The sequence below is a fragment of the Notothenia rossii genome (genome assembly GCF_949606895.1).
Source record: "Notothenia rossii genome assembly, chromosome: 11".
Taxonomy (NCBI): Eukaryota; Metazoa; Chordata; class Actinopteri; order Perciformes; family Nototheniidae; genus Notothenia; species Notothenia rossii.
Window position 1 is genome coordinate 25,606,097 of NC_136910.1, and position 19,955 is coordinate 25,626,051.

Consider the following 19,955-nt stretch of genomic DNA (forward strand, 5'->3'; position numbering starts at 1 on the left):
CACACACACACACACACACACACACACACACACACACACACACACACACACACACACACACACACACACACACACACACACACACACACACACACACACACAGAGAGAGAGAGCCGAGCTTGAATGACACAAGCACACTTTTATTTCCATGCAACTCTCTGATTGGTCTGGTGTCTTGCCTCTGTTTCATTCACTGAACACGGGAAATTACAGTCCTGCCGTCCTCTCTAGTGTCTTGATGAGGTTCACGTAAAGCACGGTTAATGTATTATATTATTGAGGTAGAATTGTCCGGGGCTACAAAACACTCGGGGCAGGCCAACATATTATTTTACCAACAATGTGGAATGGCTAGAAAACACTCGGGGGAGGCCAACATTATTTTACCAACAATGTGGAATTTATTGGCTACATATTACACAGATTATGCACAGCGGGAGCAGCAATAACCGTCAAATAATAATTCAGACAGGGGAGCTCCGCACCCCCTGCCTGCTGCTAGGGGGTGCTGCAGCACCCCCCTTCCCGCGCCCATAGTTTTGGTCCATGACTGTACTACACTAAAATACTAACATATATATATATATATTTTTGAAGAAATGATCTTAGACTTTGAACTTGGGATGGATTTTGTAGTTGCTTTAAAGGCCAAACGTGTGGCAGATGAATCCAAAATTATGATTATTTTTGGTTGCTCCTCCTCCTGAATTTGGACAGTACCAGTCTCCTCTGAAAGCATGGTTGGGATGTAATAAAATAGGCAACATATTCCCAGAGCCTGGTAAGGCTGTAAAATGCGTGCAACCATCAGGGTGGGTGTAGTGGAACACTGTGTCTCTGTCCCCTGCAGTGGTTGGTGTTGCTAACTGTGTCTCTGTCCCCTGCAGTGGTTGGTTTTGCTAACTGTGTCTCTGTCCCATGCAGACAGTGGTTGATGTTGCTAACTGTGTCCCTGTCCCCTGCAGACAGTGGTTGGTGTTGCTAGCTGTGTCTCTGTCCTCTGCAGACAGTGGTTGGTGTTGCTAACTGTGTCTGTCCCCTGCAGACAGTGGTTGGTAGGGGTGTAACAGTATACGTATCCGTACCGAAATTATTCGGTATGGGCCCTTCGGTTCGGTACACGTGTGAACCGAACGAATATAACGTTAAACGTAGAAAATTGAGAACGTGAACAACTTTTTGGAAGTAATCTCAGGTGCTGCGTCGCAGCGTTCAGTGTAATTTGCTCACATTGGGTTCAACGCATCATAGAGCAACCAAGTCATTTAATTGGACGAGAGGCATACTATGAGAGCTGGTCACAGGGATGCGTTCATTCATGCGAACGCAGATAAAGTTGAGCTCGAAAATCCTCCAGCATCATTGAAGTCTCCGGTTTGGGAACATTTTGGTTTCGCAGTTACGTACAAGGATGACGGACAAAGACAGGTGGACCGAACCAAAGCTGTTTGTCGACATTGTTCAACTAAAATTGGTTACGTGGCTGGCAATACATCAAACTTGCACTCATTTGAAAAGGCATCACCCGAACGTGAATATCACCGGTACCACAATAAAAACCGTGAATATCACCGGTACCACAATAAAAATGACTAAAGTGCAAACCCAACTCCCGCTAGCATTTAAGCCTCCACCACTCGCAAAAAGTTCAGACCGAGCCAAAGCTATTACAAACGCCAAATATCCTTATGTTGCCATGTTAGCAATGCGCTACCTGGCTGTATCTGCTACCTCTGTCCCTAGCGAGAGGGTGTTCTCCACAGCAGGAGACATTGTTAGGGCCAGCAGATCTGCCCTTTTGGCAAGCAATGTGAACAAGTTAATTTTTCTTTAAAAAAACAGGAAAATACAATGACAAGCAGGTCGTGATGTCAAACTGGCTGCTTAGGTACTAGTGCAGTACAGTTCATCCATCCATCCATCCATCTTCTCCCGCTTATCCGTGGTTGGGTCGCGGAGGTAGCAGTTCCAGCAGAGAGCCCAAAACTTTCTTTTCCCTGGCCACATCAACCAGCTCTGACTGGGGGATCCCAAGGCGCTCCCAGGCCAGCGAAGAGATATAATCCCTCCACCTGGTTCTAGGTCTACCCCTTGGTCTCTTCCCAGCTGGACGTGCCTGGAACACCTCCCTAGGGAGGCGCCCAGGTGGCATCCTAACTCGGTGCCCGAACCACCTCAACTGGCTCCTTTCGACGCGAAGGAGGAGCGGTTCAACTCCGAGTCCCTCCCGGATGACCGAACTTCTCACCTTATCCCTAAGGGAGACACCACCCACCCTGCGGAGAAAACCCATCTCGGCCGCTTGTACCCGCGATCTCGTTCTTTCGGTCATGACCCATCCTTCATGACCATAGGTGAGGGTAGGAACGAAAATGGCGCGGTAGACAGAGAGCTTTGCCTTCTGGCTCAGCTCCCTTTTCGTCACAACGGTGCAGTAAAGCGACTGCAGTACCGCTCCCGCTGCTCCGATTCTCCGACCCATCTCACGCTCCATTGTTCCCTCACTCGAGAACAAGACCCCGAGATACTTGAACTCCTTCACTTGGGGTAAGGACTCATTCCCTACTTGGAGTGGACAGTCCATCGGTTTCCTGCTGAGAACCATGGCCTCAGATTTGGAGGTGCTGATCCTCATCTCAGCCGCTTCACACTCGGTTGCGAACCGATCCAGTGAGTGCTGAAGGTCGCAGACCGATGAAGCCATCAGAACCACATCATCTGCAAAAAGCAGTGGTGCAATCCTTAGTTCACCGAACTGCAGACCACCTCCCCCACGACTACGCCTCGAAATCCGATCCATGTATATTACAAACAGGATTGGTGACAAAGCGCAGCCCTGGCGGAGGCCAACCCTCACCTGAAATGGGTCCGACTTACTGCCGAGGACCCGGACACAGCTCTCGCTTTGGGAGTACAGAGATTGGATGGCCCTGAGTAGAGACCCCCTCACCCCATACTCCCGCAGCACCTCCCACAGTGATTCCCTGGGAACCCGGTCATACGCCTTCTCCAAGTCTACAAAACACATGTAGACTGGATAAGCGTACTCCCAGGCCCCCTCCAGGATCCTTATGAGAGTAAAAAGCTGATCCGTCGTTCCACGACCAGGACGAAATCCGCATTGTTCCTCCTCAATCTGAAGTTCGACAATCGGCCTGACCCTCCTTTCGAGTACCTTAGAGTAAACTTTCCCGGGGAGGCTGAGTAGTGTGATGACTCTGTAATTGGCACACACCCTCTGATCCCCCTTTTTTAAAAAGGGCAACCACCACTCCGGTCTGCCACTCCTTCGGTACTGTTTCCGACTTCCACACAACGTTGATGAGACGTGTCAACCATGACAGTCCCTCAACACCCAGAGCCTTCAGCATTTCTGGGCGGATCTCATCCACCCCCGGGGCTTTGCCACTGTGAAGTTGTTTGACGACCTCAGTGACCTCCCCCCGGGAGATTGGTGTCGATCCCCCGTCATACTCCAGCTCTGCCTCTAACATAGAGGGCGGAGTTGTCGGGTTCAGGAGTTCCTCAAAGTGTTCCTTCCAACGCCCTAACACTCCATCAGTTGAGGTCAACAACGTCCCATCCTTACTGTACACAGCTTGGATGGTTCCCTGCTTCCCCCTCCTGAGGTGTCGGACAGTTTTCCAGAACAGCTTTGGTGCCGCCCGAAAGTCCTTTTCCATGTCTTCTCCGAACTTCTCCCCCGCTGCTTTGCCACGGCTGAGGCTGCTGCCCTTCGGGCCTGTCGGTACCTTGCAACTGCCTCGGGAGTCCCCCGGGATAACAAATCCCTAAAGGCCTCCTTCTTCAGTCGGACGGCTTCCCTGATCACCGGTGTCCACCAGGAGGTTCGAGGGTTCCCACCCCTTGAGGCACCTAGGACCTTGAGACCACAGCTCCCCACCGCGGCTTCGGCAATAGAGGCTTTGAACACCGACCACTCTGGTTCAATGTCCCCAACCTCCACAGGGATGCCCGAAAAGCTCCGCCGGAGGTGTGAGTTGAAGGCCTCCTGAACTTGGGCCCCCTCCAGACGTTCCCAGTTCACCCGAACTACACGTTTGGGCTTACCAGGTCTATCCAGAGGCTTCTCCCGCCACTCGACCCAACTCACCACCAGATGGTGATCAGTTGACAACTCCGCCCCTCTCTTTACCCGGGTGTCCAAAACATACGGCCTCAGGTCCGATGATACGATAACGAAATCGATCATGGACCTTCTGCCTAGGGTACTCTGGTACCACGTACACTTATGAGCATCCTTATGTTCGAACATGGTGTTTGTTATGGCCAATCCATGACTAGCAACGAAGTCCAGTAACAAACCACCACTCCGGTTCAGATCAGGGGGGCCGTTCCTCCCAATCACTCCCCTCCAAGTGTCTCCATCATTGCCCACATGTGCGTTGAAGTCTCCCAGCAAGATTAAAGAGTCCCCTTCAGGAGCCCCATACAGGACTCTTTCCAGGGTCTCCAAGAAGGCAGTATACTCTGAACTGCTGTTGGGTGCATAAGCACACACAACAGTCAGAGTTTTCCCCCCCATAACCCGCAGGTGTTGGGAGGCGACCCTCTCGTCCACTGGGGTAGACTCCAACAACGAAGCACCCAACCGGGGACTTGTGAGTATCCCCACACACCCCCGGCGCCTCACACCTTGAGCAACTCCGGAGAAGAATAGAGTCCAACCCCTATCCAGAATTAAGGTTCCAGAGCCGACGCTGTGCATAGAGGTGAGCCCAACCAGATCCAACTGGTAACGCTCCACCTCCCGCACAAGCTCCGACTCCTTCCCCCCCAGAGAGGTGACGTTCCACGTCCCCAAAGCCAGCTTCTGTCGCCCGGGTCTGGTCCCTCTGCCTTCACTGCCACCCTTCTTGCAGCGCACCCGACCCCATCGCTGTTTCCCGTAGGTGGTGGGCACGCGGGACGGAGAAGCGGAGGTGTTGCCCACGTTGCCTTTTCGGGCTGTGCCCGGCCGGGCTCCGTGGCAAGCCCGGCCACCAGACGCTCGCCGACGAGTCCTCCTTCTGGGCCTGGCTCCAGAAGGGGACCCCGGGCTTCCTCCGGGCCGGGTATCCTCACTTCGTGTGTCGTCTTTCATGAGGTCTTGTGAACCAATCTTAGTCTGGCCCTTTGCCTGAGACCAATTTGCCATGAGAGACCCTACCAGGAACACAAGGTTCCAGACAACACAGCCCCCAGGTTCATCAGGGCACACAAACCTCTCTACCACGGTAAGGTGCTGGTTCTTCAGAGAGGAGTACAGTTCAAATACAGATTATTTCAGTTCATCGAAATGCTGCACCTTAATGTTTATTTTATTATATTTTGTATTTATTTGAGTGAATACATTATTCACAGTTTAATAATAATTGAAAACCCCCAAAAAATATTTTATGTTTTGTGATCATTTTTCTGCTGTACCGAAAACGTACCGAACCGTGACCTAAAAACCGAGGTACTTATCGAACCGAAATGTTTGTGAACCATTACACCCCTAGTAGTTGGTGTTGCTAACTGTGTCTCTGTCCTCTGCAGACAGTAGTTGGTGTTGCTAACTGTGTCTCTGTCCCCTGCAGACAGTAGTTGGTGTTGCTAACTGTGTCTCTGTCCCCTGCAGACAGTGGTTGGTGTTGCTAACTGTGTCTCTGTCCCCTGCAGACAGTGGTTGGTGTTGCTAACTCTGTCTCTGTCCCCTGCAGACAGTGGTTGGTGTTGCTAACTGTGTCTCTGTCCCCTGCAGTGGTTGGGGTTGGGAACGGGACAAAGATGCTCACTACGATGTTGGCTGGCTCTAAGGTGAGTTCACCTACACTTATGCAAATGTTTCAAGTCAATGTATGAATTGAACAATGCTTTGAAGAGCTTCATAACACAACTGGGCAATTGTTCAGTTTAAACACACTGTGTGTTTCCATTAACTGAGTTTTAAACATCACTTTAAATGGAAGATCCCCATAGGCCCCGCCCACTCGATCGGATTGGCGATCGGTATCAGCCGATACTGATTCCGGCGATCGGCCCCAAAATTGGCGATCGGAGTATCCCTAGTATTTATTATCATACCCTCAAATCAATTAGGCTTGTGGATCCCAACATTGTTTTTAGAATAATACTTGCTTTTAAGCAACAATTTTTCATTTTTAGTTTATTGTGATTCTGTTACCACAAAAAACAAACGTATGATATGATGGTCAGGAAAAGTCAGAATGTTTTAAGATGGTTTTATTGCATAACTTTAGAAAATAAACTCTACTATTACTGTGAAAAGTAGGGATGGGTATCGAGAGCCAGTACTAATTCAATACCGGTACCTGATAGGACGTATCGGTATACCGTTAAACCGCTGGACAAACGGTGCTGCTATCGGTATACAGTTGCAAGAAAAAGTATGTGAACCCTTTGGAATTACCTGGATTTCTGCATAAGTTGGTCATAAAATGGAGGAAGCCACTGCTGTCCAGAAAAAACATTGCTGCAAGTTTTGAAGTTAGCAAAAGAGCACCTGGATGTTCCACAGCACTACTGGAAAAATATTCTGTGGACAGATGAAACCAAAGTTGAGTTGTTTGGAAGGAACACACAACGCTATGTGTGGAGAAAAAAAGGCACAGCACACCAACATCAAAACCTCATCCCAACTGTGAAGTATGGTGGAGGGAGCATCATGGTTTGGGGCTGCTTTGCTGCCTCAGGGCCTGGACAGATTGCCATCATCAACGGAAAAATGAATTCTCAAGTTTATCAAGACATTTTGCTGGAGAACTTAAGGCCATCTGTCCACCAATTGAAGCTCAACAGAAGATGGGTGATGCAACAGGACAACAACCCAAAGCACAGAAGTAAATCAACAACAGTATGGCTTCAACAGAAGAAAATATGCCTTCTGGAGTGGCCCAGTCAGAGTCCTGACCTCAACCCAATTGAGATGCTGTGGCATGACCTTAAGAGAGCGATTCACACCAGACATCCCAAGAATATTGCTGAACTGAAACAGTTTTGTAAAGAGGAATGGTCCAAAATGCCTCCTGACCGTTGTGCAGGTCTGATATGCAACTATAGGAAAGGTTTGGTTGAGGTTATTGCTGCCAAAGGAGGGTCAACCAGTTATTTAATCCAAGGGTTCACATACTTTTTTCCACCCTGCACTGTGAATGTTTACATGGTGTGTTCAATAAAAACATATTGTTTGTGTGGTTTTAGCTTAAGCAGACTGTGTTTGTCTATTGTTGTGACTTAGATGAAGATCAGAACACATTTTATGACCAATTTATGCAGAAATCCAGGTAGTTCCAAAGGGTTCACATACTTTTTCTTGCAACTGTATGTGTTACGTCTACTTCTTTAGTTTAACTTTAAACCATTCTGGTTGGTTGGGAACCCTCATCAGTGTTTCCCCTAGGATGGAGTCATAGCAGCGGTGCTAAGGCACGCAGGCCCAGCAAAATGTGAGCGCGGCGCGCATGGACATTTTAAGTGTGTGCGCGTGCGAAGTGCTTCCCGCCATTATGTTTCTATTTGTCTGCCAGCACAAGAAAGACACATACATCATTAAAGGCTTCAAATGTATTCAGTATTGTATGAACATAATTGGTGGTTGGACATCACATCCTCTAGGGGGTCCGGGGGTATGCCCCCCCGGGAAGATTTGTTTTTACATTTTAATATAAAATGCTTCAATCTGGTGCACTTTGAGCACACAATGACTAGAGACTAGATCTAACTCTAAACACCCATATGAAAAAGATCGTTTTACATTTTAATAATCAAATAATTGAACATACCAATAAACTACCATAGCCAATAACACATATGTAACTTATTTTATTTTTGTTGTTCATTTACATCACTTTCATCAGGCAATTTTTTAGTTTAATATCAGGTGTCAAAAGAGCATGGCACCTAGTAATGAATGTGCCAAATGTCTCCACTTCGTTCCACTGCCCCAGTGACTTGAATATCTTGGGTTCTGCCAAGGGGTTTACTTCCTTAGTTTTTCTCTCATATATCATTTGTCCTGCCTTGTTTCTTGATCCATATATGTTTTCTTTATACTCTATACATAAAATGTTTTTTTTTTTATGCTCTATACATAAAATGACTCACTCCATTTAGTGATGATGGCACAGTTGGCATCCTGCCTGAGAGCACTTTATTTTTCTGGGGGTCTTAAAGAATAGCTCTAAGGCTCTCCTAAAGGGAAAGTCTCTGGTTGGGGGGCCATTGATGCTCAATCGCATACAGGTGGCAAGGTGTTCCCCCTGCAAGCGATTTCTCAAGTCAGTCTTCACCTGTAAATACAAACATAATAATCAACAGACGAGTGGATGTGGAGCCCATGGGGTTGAGATTTGAATAAAGTCAAATAATGATATCACTTGTTCAAGTATCCTACCCGGTTCAATGTTGAGAAATCCCTCTCACAGTTTACACTGGAAACTGGGATGGTCAGGCCAATGGCAGCCAGCTTGCTCAGAGATGGGTAAAGCAGCCCCCATTCACCCACCTCTGATGCCAGTTCCTGCATCACCTGCTGCTGATCCAAGTCCTGAAACACAACATGAACATCAATCCAGGCTATAGAACTCCTGAAAAGGAATGTTACTGTAATTCATTATGATACCTTGAATGGCCCAACTATCAGCTGCTGTTTAAAAGAGGACCATTCCTGCAGCACCTCATTACAGTCAGCCTGTAGAAATTTGCCGGCAAGGAGCTGCACATTGGCCTCATCTCCAGTTGCTGCCTGAGGGCTCAGCGCATGGAAGGCCCCTAAAAGGTCCAGATTCTGGAACCTCCTCTCCAGGCTCTCCAGCAGGCCATCGAAATATGGATCCATCACCTAACCATAACAGCAACAGATTATTAAACTGAAACTTGTGTCCATATTCAAACCACTTAATAGGCATTTAGTATTAACAGGATCCTCCCTCTTAAGCACCTTTTGTATTATTGTTTGCTACGATTGCACTTTGACTTTAGCTCTAGATTATGCTCTTAGTCGCTTGTTTAGAAAGGAGATACACTTGTGAGTTCTGGTGAGTAGAAGCGTCTGCTAAATGCTAAATCCAAAACAAACATACCTGGCTCCTGAACCGGGCCCAGAGCTCTTCCCTGGTCAGTCCCTTTCTTGTCCCCCTCTTGTTCCTCTCCTCCTCATGGACAATACTGTAAGCCCCAAGTCCCGCAGGGTTGTCCAGGTCTGCGTGGAGCTTTGAAAGGAAAGACCCTGGTGGCTGATGGTCTCCAGCATCTTTAATTGCTCGGAGGCAGGCCATTGTCACAGGGACCTAATAACAAAGACAGAGTAGGTGTAAATGCAGCAGCAGCAGATATCTGGTTAGTATGAGCAGTGTATGGACAGTGGTGTCAAAAATAAAACATTGGAAAGTATACCTGCACTTTCAGAGCAAGGAAGTTGACATTTTCCTTCTGGAACAGCCTTGACAGCCTGCTGATATGTGGCAGCACATCTGCTTGCAGGTAGACCGATGCCACAAAGCGGTAGGTGGCCAGAAAGCCATACAACCCCTTGGCTGTTGGGCATTTCTTATGCTCCGTCTCCTCAGCCAAGGCTGCCAGGACAGCGGTCAGGTTCCGCTGTAGGTTGGAAACAGCCATGGCTTGCGAAAGCCAGCGTGTTTCCTTCACTTCCTAAAAATATTTAGAGCCACAAGATGAAAGCATATTAAGTCATATCAGGTGCCTCCAAATATGGAAGATGTTTTTTCCCTTTTAAATTACCTTCACTTTCAAGTTATCCAGGCCCAAGCACTCTGCTGCAGCCTGGAGTACAGCTGTGCGATTCGCACTGTTCCTGAAGTACAGGTGTAGCTGCTGTAGAAGGTCCCTGAAAGAGTTAATGTAAGCCACTCCTGATGAGGCGTCCTTGCAGCACAGGGCGAGGCGGTGTGCGGCACATGCAACCGACACCATCCATGGGAAGGTGTCCTGTAGCTGCTTGGCCACTCCATTCACTCTCCCTGTTTCAGGACAAACATGTTTTATGTCATGTTTTAGTTTTTAAGCTGCAGTGAATATCAACCTTGTTTTTGTTGGTAGTTCATACCAGTCATAACAGCTGCTCCATCTGTCCCCAGGCCATAAATCCTCTGGGTGGGAATGTTCTTTTTTGTAAGGATCGTTCTTATTGCCTTGACTATGGTGTCAGCTCTGCCATCGCTGACTGTCACCAGGTCCAGAAATTGGCTGTAAAGCAGCCCATTTTTGTCCATGTATCTGATGAACATATTAAACAGTCAGACTGACTCAACAGATGTAGGTCTTTGGGATAAGCCTTATTTGTTTATTATTACTACCCAATCAGTGGCGGTGGAATATGTTGTTGCCCCGATCAGATTCAATCCAGACTACGTAAAAGAACAACAAGCTAGCAACCGCCAACCAACTGTGATTGGTTTAAAGAAATAGAGCGTTTCCCCCGGAGCCCCCCTGTCCCCGAGTGGTAATGAGTCCAGCCAGACTTTTCTTCAGCGCTGGCACAGTGTAAACGAAGTGTGGAGATAGGTCTGGCTATGCAAGACTATATTAAACATAATAAAGACACGTCAATCAAAATTATTTTAAGTCTTAATTGTTGTCATTATTGGAATAAAATTATACCTAACGTGAACATCGAGCTGCTTCTTCACAGACACATCTGTGGTCTCGTCCACCTCAAGCCCAATTGCCACAGAAGCACTGATGTTTGCCAAGATAGGCTCTTCAACGACAGTGCCCAGGATTTCTAACATCTCATCGATGATCCGGTGAGATGTGTAGTTGGTCCTCCCGATCTTAAAGAAAACAAATGCACTTAAGATTAAATATTGCACACTTTTTTTGTGATGAAGTTGATTAAAGAAAGCATTAACTTACCTTTAACTTCTCAAAATACTGGCAGCCAAGTAGTTCTGCGAGCTCCAAAAGGTCAGCATAGTTTGTATGGTGAGCATGTTCTTTTTTCGTGAGGTGGTAGAGGCACTTAAAACCACCAATCACCGCTTCGTGTTCAAGGGTGAGAACTGGGTCAAAGGCGACCAGCACTGAGGACCCTGTTGAAAGGTAAACAAAAATAAAAATAAAAATTGTAATGTATTATAGCCTACTGTGTTGTTTGTACTATGTTGACCTGCTGAGGGACTGCAGATGAAAACTAGCTTAGGTCTACTAGCTAAATCTGTCACATTTACATTGATGTAAAACCTGATATGTTGATTAATGTGCATTCTTTTCTTTAAAATAAATAAACTGAAAAAAATTAACTAAACCAGAGAGTTTTGTGAATAATAAGCTAAAAATAAGATACAGTAGGCCTACAGTATTAGTGAATTTTACCTTGAATCAGTGCGGCGTGTGCCTTCACACTCTCTTGATGGTGCCGAGTGGCAGCATGCTTATCAAGGTAGTCGCTTCGGAAAAGCATGCACCCAACCTCAATAAATGGCCGTGTAGACACCCCCCGCTTCGGTGCTTGCTTGTGTTGGCGGCACAAGCGGCAGAACATTCCTGTCGGGACAAGATCTTTGATATATATTTATTTTCTTTAAGAGGTTTTGGCTACTGTATGATCGGTAAAACATCTGAGAGATCAAGCCCCTAACTGCTCCATATGTTAGATTCTCACCATGGTTAGCTATGTTGTACAGCCAAGGTTTGAACCTCGGGTCCTCCATCCACCCTGGATCAAATCCTGATTGCCGGTGCCTTGCTCTTTCTGATCCTCCTACCTCTGACCCTCTGACAGCAGCAGCAGCTGCACCTTGCTCCTCTCTTCTATCCTGACCTGCTCCTTCACCTCCTCTGCTCTGGCCTACTCTCATCGCATGTCCTGTCTAGTACGAGATATCAGTCAATACAATTGTAAATTTAAACAACTACTTTAAAACGATTTCCCAAAAAGTGTGTATCCATTTGCTCCCCTTTCAAAACATTGCTGCCAGACAACAGAGACCCACCTCCCTAACTTCACCCAACTAACCTCCTCCTCATCACCACGATCATCACTTCTCTTTCGTTTGCTGACAAGCCAGCCTTTTAAACTCATCTGAAAATAACATAAGATGTGATGAACAATCTATTACACTGGGTGTTAACTAGCTTTATTACATGGCTTAGTTGAATACTCTATTCTGATTGGTCAATTCAGAACACGTGACACGTTGTTAATCCAGAACAGACAGACCGCTGTCAAGGACTTATTGACCGTTGTTAAGGACGCTTACAAAGAACTTCGGTCGATTTAACTGTATACAGTATGGCCGAAAAGCAAACTGCAAGCAGTTTGCTTTTCAAACTGGGACAAGAAAAACAGCGGAGAATTAACGGGGCAGAAACCCTCCTTTTTACGCAACGGTCCAGACATAGATATCAAACGGCGACACATATTCAGTTGCCAGTTACTTTGGCATTAGGGCAGGGATATCTAGATACTTTCCAAGCTTTGACATAATGAATTGTGCTACTTTTAAAGCAAGCAGCGATGTTTTCAAATCTGTAATCAGAAAGCTCCTCAAAAACGCTATCGAAGCAGTTCCTGCCGTTGCTACGTTAGTTCAAACAGTAACAAAGGACTATTTTTCTTAGCGGATGCATGTCATTTAAAATAAATAATAGCGTACTATTTTTTAAATCAATAAAAACATTTTCTAAATCTATAAAAGCATTTCAATTAATATTGGGAGTCATATCGTTACTTTGTTGAGAATGTGGCCATGTAATAAGCGGGATAATGTGCAGCGACTTGGTCATTATGGGGAAAAGAACACCCTTGATGCAGATCTAGATCCCTCCGCTTCGCGTCGGGCTCCTGATCAGCCTGTCGGGTGTTCTTTTCCCCATAATGACCGCGTCGCTGCACATTATCCCTTACAAACTAGCTAAGTTAGCTAGATGTAATTCATTCTTAACTGTAGGCTTTTATCAAAGTATTAATTTACTTAATCTAAATGTAACAACATTTTAAATTATAATAACTTACATTTATGGCGTTATGACCTTCTTCTTGAGGTGATTGTGTCCAAATAAAGTTATGTCTGCTTCAACTTGCTGTTGTCTGTCTTGTCAGGCAGTTTTCCTTCAGCTCTGAAAATGACAGCTTTCCCGCGTATCGGTGGCTCGAAGTTGCCGCGAGCGCTAGGGGGCAGCACTTATTATTCTTTTTTTTTTTTTATCTGCTGCCCCCTAGCAGCGGCGCGCATATTTGAGCAGCGCCGCTGCTGAAAACCTATAGGGGAAACACTGCTCATCCCGTGTGATGTATCCGGTTTGAGACCCCTCTGATTGGCCACTGTAAATGCCACTCGTCATCTCTCTCAACAGCGCTCTTATTATTGTTGTGAGACTCCCGCAGGCATGGCGGACAGAGCGAAGCGATCGAAGGTCTGGGTGCACTTTAAAAAATGTTAGTGGCGATAGTGCAAGGTGCAATCTATGTACTCAATTAGTTGCTTGTAAAGGGGGTAACACAAGCAACTTAATGAAGCATTTGCAAATGAGACACTCATTGAATCTAAAACGGTGCAGCGTATCTGACAGCCTAAACCAGGGGTCGGCAACCTTTTTGATGTGAAGTGCCATTGGGGGGGCGAAGAGCTCGATGCTCATGAACTGTCAACAGGAGGGTGGGGGGAGCCTCGCTGCGGGGAAGCAGTGTGTGGACCTGTCAGCGCAACTTACATTATAGGGATGCTCCGATCGGATCGAGTGGGCGGGGCCTATGGGGATCTTCCATTTAAAGTTATGTTTAAAACTCAGTTAATTGGGCTCATTCACTGGAGCTTCCACAAACAACAACCAACATAATTATTACATTCAAATGAAGTACATTATTCAAGTTGACATACAAGTTAACTTTGGATAATAACACGGGAGAAATTAGCGGAAACGCTCTCTCTCTCTCCTGACAGCCTGTCAGTATCTCATGCAGCTCACTGATCCAGTAATGAGTGACCCGACAGTGAAGAATAAATATATTTATAACTAGTTTAGCTGGTTCCAGAGGTAGATAAAATAGCTAAGTGTGTTAGGTCTAATTCTTAGTGTGTGTTTTGCTCCGCTCCCCGGTCCGTCACAGCGCTTGGAGCTGCAGGATTTCTGTTTCACACACGTTGCATACCGCTATTTTATTGTCATTTTCGGACACTTTAAAATAATGACAGACCGGTGAAGCCATTTTGGAGAGCTTGTTTTGCCGCGCATAGAGAAAAGTGTCATGTATTTTACATCATGCGATCGGCTCTCGCGATCAGCATTTTTAGAGAGCACCGATCGATCGGCAGAGAGTGTCTGAATCGTCTTTTTAGTTTATTAACACTGATAGTGTATTAATGTGAGCTCCTACACCTATAATAATTTGGCCTTTCATTGAATGCTTCATAAACCAAACAGTTAAACTTACAGATGTCATTCTGAATTGGAAAACTGCATTTAAATGTTGTTAAAGGTCAACGTTTCAATGTATGGTTCAGCAATTGTTGGTCGTTTACTAGGAATTGACATATTTTAGGCTCAAATACTTTGTTCTATGTTTAAACCTTCAGACACATTTTGACGTTTTTCAGTTCATTACATCATTTATTTTGTGATGATTTAAAAGTACAGTCCAGAATAATATACGTACTCGCCTTTATCTTTTTGCCATCTTAGCCTTTTTACCAATTTCTTCCTATCACAGTTTTGCATGATGTCACTGTAGGACAATGTTTTAAGGATCTCTTGTCGAGCTAGGTTGTCAGTTTGAAATGTCTGGATGAAGATGTAACTGATTTACAAATGTTAAAAAATATTTTAAAAAATGGCTCTTTTCATCCTCTGTCTGAGGGAAAACCCCCAAAAGCATGATCGGGTGAGCCAGGCCCCTTTAAGTTATTTTATTTATTTTTGTCTGCTTCTGAGAAGCTAATGTATAAGTTATACAGTTATTTCTGCAAGAAAATTACAATAAAATGACTGTTTAATCTTCACATCTTGTATTCATGTCTATACCGATACTGCTTATCGGAATCAATAAAATCCAAACGATACCCATCCCTAGTGAAAAGTCATTTAAACCCTACCAGTAGGGGGTGTAACGGTATTCGTACCGAAATTATTCGGTATGGGCCCTTCGGTTCGGCACACGTGTGTACCGAACGAATATAACGTTAAACGTAACGAATTGAAAACGTGAACAACTTTTTGGAAGTAATCTCAGGTGCTGCGTCGCAGCGTTCAGTGTAATTTGCTCACATTGGGTTCAACGCGTCATAGAGCGACCAGGTCATTTCATTGGACGAGAGGCATACTATGAGAGCTCGTCACAGGGATGCGTTCAAATGTAGTCAGTAATTTGAGGAACTGTCGAAATGGCGAACGCAGATAAAGTCGAGCTCGAAAATCAGCATCATTGAAGTCTCCGGTTTGGGAACATTTTGGTTTCGTAGTTATGTACAAGGATGACGGACAATGACAAGTGGACCGAACCAAAGCTGTTTGTCGGCATTGTTCAATTACAATTGGTTACGCGGCTGGCAATACATCAAACTTGCACACTCATTTGAAACGGCATCACCCGAACGTGAATATCAACGGTACCAAAAGAAAAAAGACTGAAGTGCAAACCCAACTCCCGCTAGCATTTAAGCCTCCAACACTCGCAAAAAGTTCAGACCGAGCCAAAGCTATGTTAGCAAAGTGCTACCTGGCTGTATCTGCTACCTCTGTCCCTAGCGAGAGGGTGTTCTCCACAGCAGGAAACATTGTTAGTGCCAGCAGATCTGCCCTTTCGACAAGCAATGTTGACAAGTTAATTTTTCTTAAAAAAAACATGAAAATACAATGACAAGCAAGTCATGATGTCAAACTGGCTTTTTAGGTATAGTGCAGTACAGTTCAAATACAGATTATTTCAGTTCATCGAAATGCTGCACCTTAATGTTTATTATATTTTGTATTTATTTGAGTGAATACATTACTCGCAGTTTAATAATAATTAACAACCCCAAAAGAATATTTTATGTTTTGTGATTATTTTTTCTGCTGTACCGAAAACGTACCGAACCGTGACCTAAAAACCGAGGTACGTACCGAACCAAAATGTTTGTGAACCGTTACACCCCTTCCTACCAGATATTCATATCATTTTATATATATATAAACTGGGTTAACTAGCGCATACCTTTTGACCTAATTTGAGGTATTTAGAATGAGTAGCATGAAATGTTTAATTGTGATGTGCGCTGTGTGTTTTTCAGAAATATGTTGCTGTGGGGCAACTGGGCAAAGCAACAGACACTCTCGATGCCACTGGCAGTGTGGTGCTGGAGAAAGACTTTGGTAAATATTGATTTGATTTATGTATAATAATTTCAAAGGAACAGTTATCCCAATTCAGCAGTCTATTCGTGTTGTTATCCCCCCCTTTTTGCACTTTTCATATAAACAGTGAAATATGTTTATAAGATGTTTGTCCACAGAACACGTAACCAGGTTGGAAGTTGAGGAGAAACTGAAAACGTTCACTGGTGACATCATGCAAGTTCCTCCACTGTGAGTGAAGCCTCCTATCTGAGAAGGTGCAGTCACAGCAGTTACATTTGTACATGTTAGCGTAAACTGGGTTCAACCTGCTGATCTAATGAGACGAAAGAAATGCCATTCACTGTTCATATTCATGCTCCTAAAGTCATGTAGCCACCATAGACCCTTCATGTTCATGCTCCTAACATAATGTAGCCACCATAGACCAGAGATGGAGTACTCGAGTCCTGGACTCGGAATCGAGTGCCGATTTTTGGGACTCGTGACTCGACTCGGACTCGCGCACTGATTGACGCAACTCGGATTTGGACTCGTTAATTCTCGCGCGCGATGACTTGGACTCGTGAATATTTCCCCCCACGATGACTCGGACTCGACTTCATACTTGTCAACCCTCCCGATTTTCGCAGGAGACTCCCGATTTCATTGCCCTCTCCCGGTTTCCTCCCGGGGTCATATTTCTCCCGCATTTCTCCCGATTTCTGACAAAATCAGATTTAAACACGACTGTTTCCACTCGGACTTTAATACAGCTACACCATTGTTTGGTTTCCATGGTAACACGTCTCTTTAGTAGCGCGCGCAACTCAAAGTCTGAGAGGGTGAGGCAGTTATTCACAGAAAACAGAACAAGAATCGACAACTATTCTCTGCTCACTCCTTTCCTGTAAAATACAGGTCCAGCCCACACATATGCTCAATCAAGGACAGTGCTACAGGCCGCAAGGCAGTGCACTTACAACTACAATAAGCATGTTAATGTTAATCTAACAGCTCCGGCGATCTACGAGCACCCCCCCCCCCCCCCCCCCCCATTTTGCATTTTGCATTTTGAAATGCTCCCGATTTCTGAGGTCTAAAGGTTGGCAAGTATGCTCGACTTGTACATTGACGCTCCGACTTGGACTCAGACTCGAGCAAGTTTTCTCTGGAGCCTGATGTCCTCTATCCTGGCGTGTGCACCTGTGAGGCGAGTTCACGTACTGGGCCCCGCTGTTCCAGTCTAAACATGCCTAGGACACACCCCGCATCGTGCTGTATGCTTTCACACATTCTGCTTCCACATTGGAAAAGAGCAGCGCAAAATGCTTGTTATGCTATGTGGAAACAAGATTGAAGAGAAGGCTCCGTAACACATTACTCTAAGGATCGAGTTCAGACATATTGGCTGTGTTGAACTCTATCATCCGAGTAACTGATCTAATCAATAAATAAAGATTCAGCGATAACACGAAAGCACATGGCTACTTAACATGCAGAATGGTCATTTTGCATGCTAAGTAGCCATGTGCTTTCTGGGGCTTAATATTTATCAGTAAACCGATTTAACCGGTAAAAGTTCCTTCAAAATAAGAGTCCCGATCTTATTACTATCAAAATAAAAGTGCAAAACGAAAGCTTTACCATAGGAAAATATTGGCATACAAATATAATCACTTCTCTAAAAGTTAACTCATTTTAAATATAGTTTATTTTTATATATAATAATAATAATAATATTAATATTAGTAATAAGCTTTATATTTGTATAGCACCTATTACAATAATTGTAGCCAAACTCGCTTCACAGCAGTTCAATAGACAGATTAGTATAACATGACAGGATAACGGCAATGTAGAGGAGCAGCTACATTTCAACACATATATCCACGAATGTTAATACATGAAGACTTGTGACTCGGACTTGACTTGGACTCGAATAATAATAATAATAATAATAATAGATTTAATTTGTTAGCGCTTTTACAGGTGCTCAAAGACGCTTTACAGATAATAGTGAAGAAAAAAAGAAAAGAGAAGAAAGGAACAACAAATAAATATATAGTTAAAGTTAAAGTCAAATAATACAAAAACAATCACACATGAAAAGCCAGATTGAAGAGGTGAGTTTTTGTGATTTTTTTGAAGGTGGTGAGGTCGGTGCACTCTCTGATGGGTTGTGGGAGTGAGTTCCAGAGGGAGGGGGCAGCGACGGAGAAGGCTCTGTCCCCCCAGGTCCGGTGATTGGTGCGGGTGGGGATGGATAGGAGGTTGGCTTCTGATGAGCGGAGGCAGCGGGAAGGGGTGTGGTGGTGCAGCAGGTCTGTGAGGTAGGGGGGGGCCTGGTTGTTGAGGGCTTTGTAAGTTATGAGGAGGACTTTGAAGTGGATTCTTTGACGGACGGGGAGCCAGTGGAGGTTCTGGAGGATGGGAGTGATGTGGTCTCGGGAGCGGGTGTGGGTGAGGAGGCGGGCAGCAGAGTTCTGGATATGTTGGAGTTTATTGAGGAGGTTGGATGGTATGCCATAGAGGATGCTATTGCAGTAGTCGAGTCGTGAAGTGATGAATGCATGAATCAGGATTTCTGCAGCAGAGGAGGAGAGTGATGGGCGGAGACGGGCAATGTTTTTGAGGTGGAAAAAGGCGGTCCTGGTGATGTGATTTATGTGGTGGTTGAATTTGAGCTGACTGTCGAAAATGACTCCGAGGTTGCGGATGTGAGGGGGGGAGATAGTGTGGCTGTCAATGGTGAAGTTGAAATTCTGGATGTCTTTGATACGGGATGGGGGGCCGATGATGATGATGTCTGATTTGGCACTGTTCAGTTGGAGATAGTTTGTTTGCATCCATGCTTTTATTTCTGAGAGACAGTTGGTGAGAGTGGAGTGTGTTGTGGGGGTGATGGTTTTTGTTGAGATATAAAGTTGGATGTCATCGGCGTAGCAGTGAAATTGAAGGTTGTGGCGACAAATTATCTTGCCAAGGGGGAGCATGTAAAGGATGAAGAGGAGGGGGCCAAGCACCGAACCCTGGGGGACGCCTTGGGACAGAGGAGCAGTGGAGGAGGTGCAGTTGTTGATGTTGATAAACTGATGTCTGTCGGTGAGGTAGGATTTCAGCCAGGAGAGTGCAGTGTCAGTGATGTTGAGTGATGATTCGAGGAGGGACAGCAGGATGGTGTGGTTGATGGTGTCGAATGCTGCGGTGAGGTCGAGGAGGATGAGGATGTTCAGGTTGCCGGAGTCAGAGGAGAGGAGGAGGTCGTTTGTGATTTTCAGAAGAGCTGTTTCTGTGCTGTGTTTTGATCGGAAACCGGATTGAAATGGCTCAAAGAGGTCATTGGAGCTGAGGTGGGATTTTAGTTGTGAGGCAATGACACGTTCAAGTATTTTTGACAGAAAGGGGAGATTTGAGATGGGCCGGAAGTTGGACATGATGTCAGGTGTGAGTCCAGGTCTTTTGAGAATGGGTGTGACAGCAGCCAGTTTGAGAGAGGGGGGAACTGATCCAGATCTGAGGGAGGAGTTAATGATGGTGGCGATGAGCTGGGACATGGCAGGGAGGCTCTCTTTAACAAATTTGGAGGGCATTGGGTCAAGTGTGCAGGTGGAGTTAATTCCAGGCATGAAGTTGGACAGTTGCATGGGGGTCACAGGGGAGAAGTGGGACAGGGG

At 45.5% G+C, this 19,955-nt stretch overlaps 2 protein-coding genes across 5 annotated transcripts in view; one reads left to right on the forward strand and one right to left on the reverse strand.

The window, feature by feature from the left end:
* Positions 1 to 19,955, forward strand: part of trub1 (TruB pseudouridine (psi) synthase family member 1) — a 40,188-nt gene that overhangs the window by 3,271 nt on the left and 16,962 nt on the right. The window contains exons 3-5 of the mRNA XM_079658886.1: positions 5,747 to 5,802; positions 16,236 to 16,317; positions 16,458 to 16,530. Coding sequence (XP_079515012.1) covers positions 5,747 to 5,802; positions 16,236 to 16,317; positions 16,458 to 16,530 — 211 coding nt within the window. The remainder of the gene's footprint in view (positions 1 to 5,746; positions 5,803 to 16,235; positions 16,318 to 16,457; positions 16,531 to 19,955) is intronic.
* On the reverse strand, positions 7,812 to 13,148 carry LOC307024599 (zinc finger protein 862-like). 4 transcript variants are annotated; one of them, XM_079658882.1, is made up of 13 exons: positions 12,983 to 13,148; positions 11,984 to 12,049; positions 11,630 to 11,837; positions 11,341 to 11,526; positions 10,882 to 11,057; positions 10,627 to 10,799; positions 10,073 to 10,242; positions 9,748 to 9,986; positions 9,400 to 9,657; positions 9,087 to 9,293; positions 8,627 to 8,845; positions 8,399 to 8,551; positions 7,812 to 8,294 (listed from the first exon to the last, which is right to left on the reverse strand). In XM_079658882.1, the coding sequence occupies exons 2-13, from the start codon at positions 12,047 to 12,049 to the stop codon at positions 8,115 to 8,117; spliced, it is 2,235 nt and encodes a 744-aa protein (XP_079515008.1). In that variant the 5' UTR covers positions 12,983 to 13,148; the 3' UTR covers positions 7,812 to 8,114. The 4 variants fall into 4 exon arrangements, with proteins under 4 accessions (XP_079515008.1, XP_079515009.1, XP_079515010.1 ...); XM_079658883.1 differs by having other exon boundaries at positions 8,110 to 8,294; positions 11,341 to 11,511; XM_079658884.1 differs by lacking the exon at positions 11,984 to 12,049 and having other exon boundaries at positions 8,110 to 8,294.

What these genes read in the sequence shown, in the direction of transcription:
- LOC307024599 (XM_079658882.1), bottom strand. Translation starts at nt 12,049, where the DNA reads ATGAGTTTAAAAGGCTGGCTTGTCAGCAAACGAAAGAGAAGTGATGAT. An exon ending in AGTATTTTGAGAAGTTAAAG is followed by an intron (nt 10,800 to 10,881) that starts GTAAGTTAATGC and finishes GTTTTCTTTAAG; the next exon opens with ATCGGGAGGACCAACTACAC. An exon ending in TGGAGCAGCTGTTATGACTG is followed by an intron (nt 9,987 to 10,072) that starts GTATGAACTACC and finishes GTCCTGAAACAG; the next exon opens with GGAGAGTGAATGGAGTGGCC.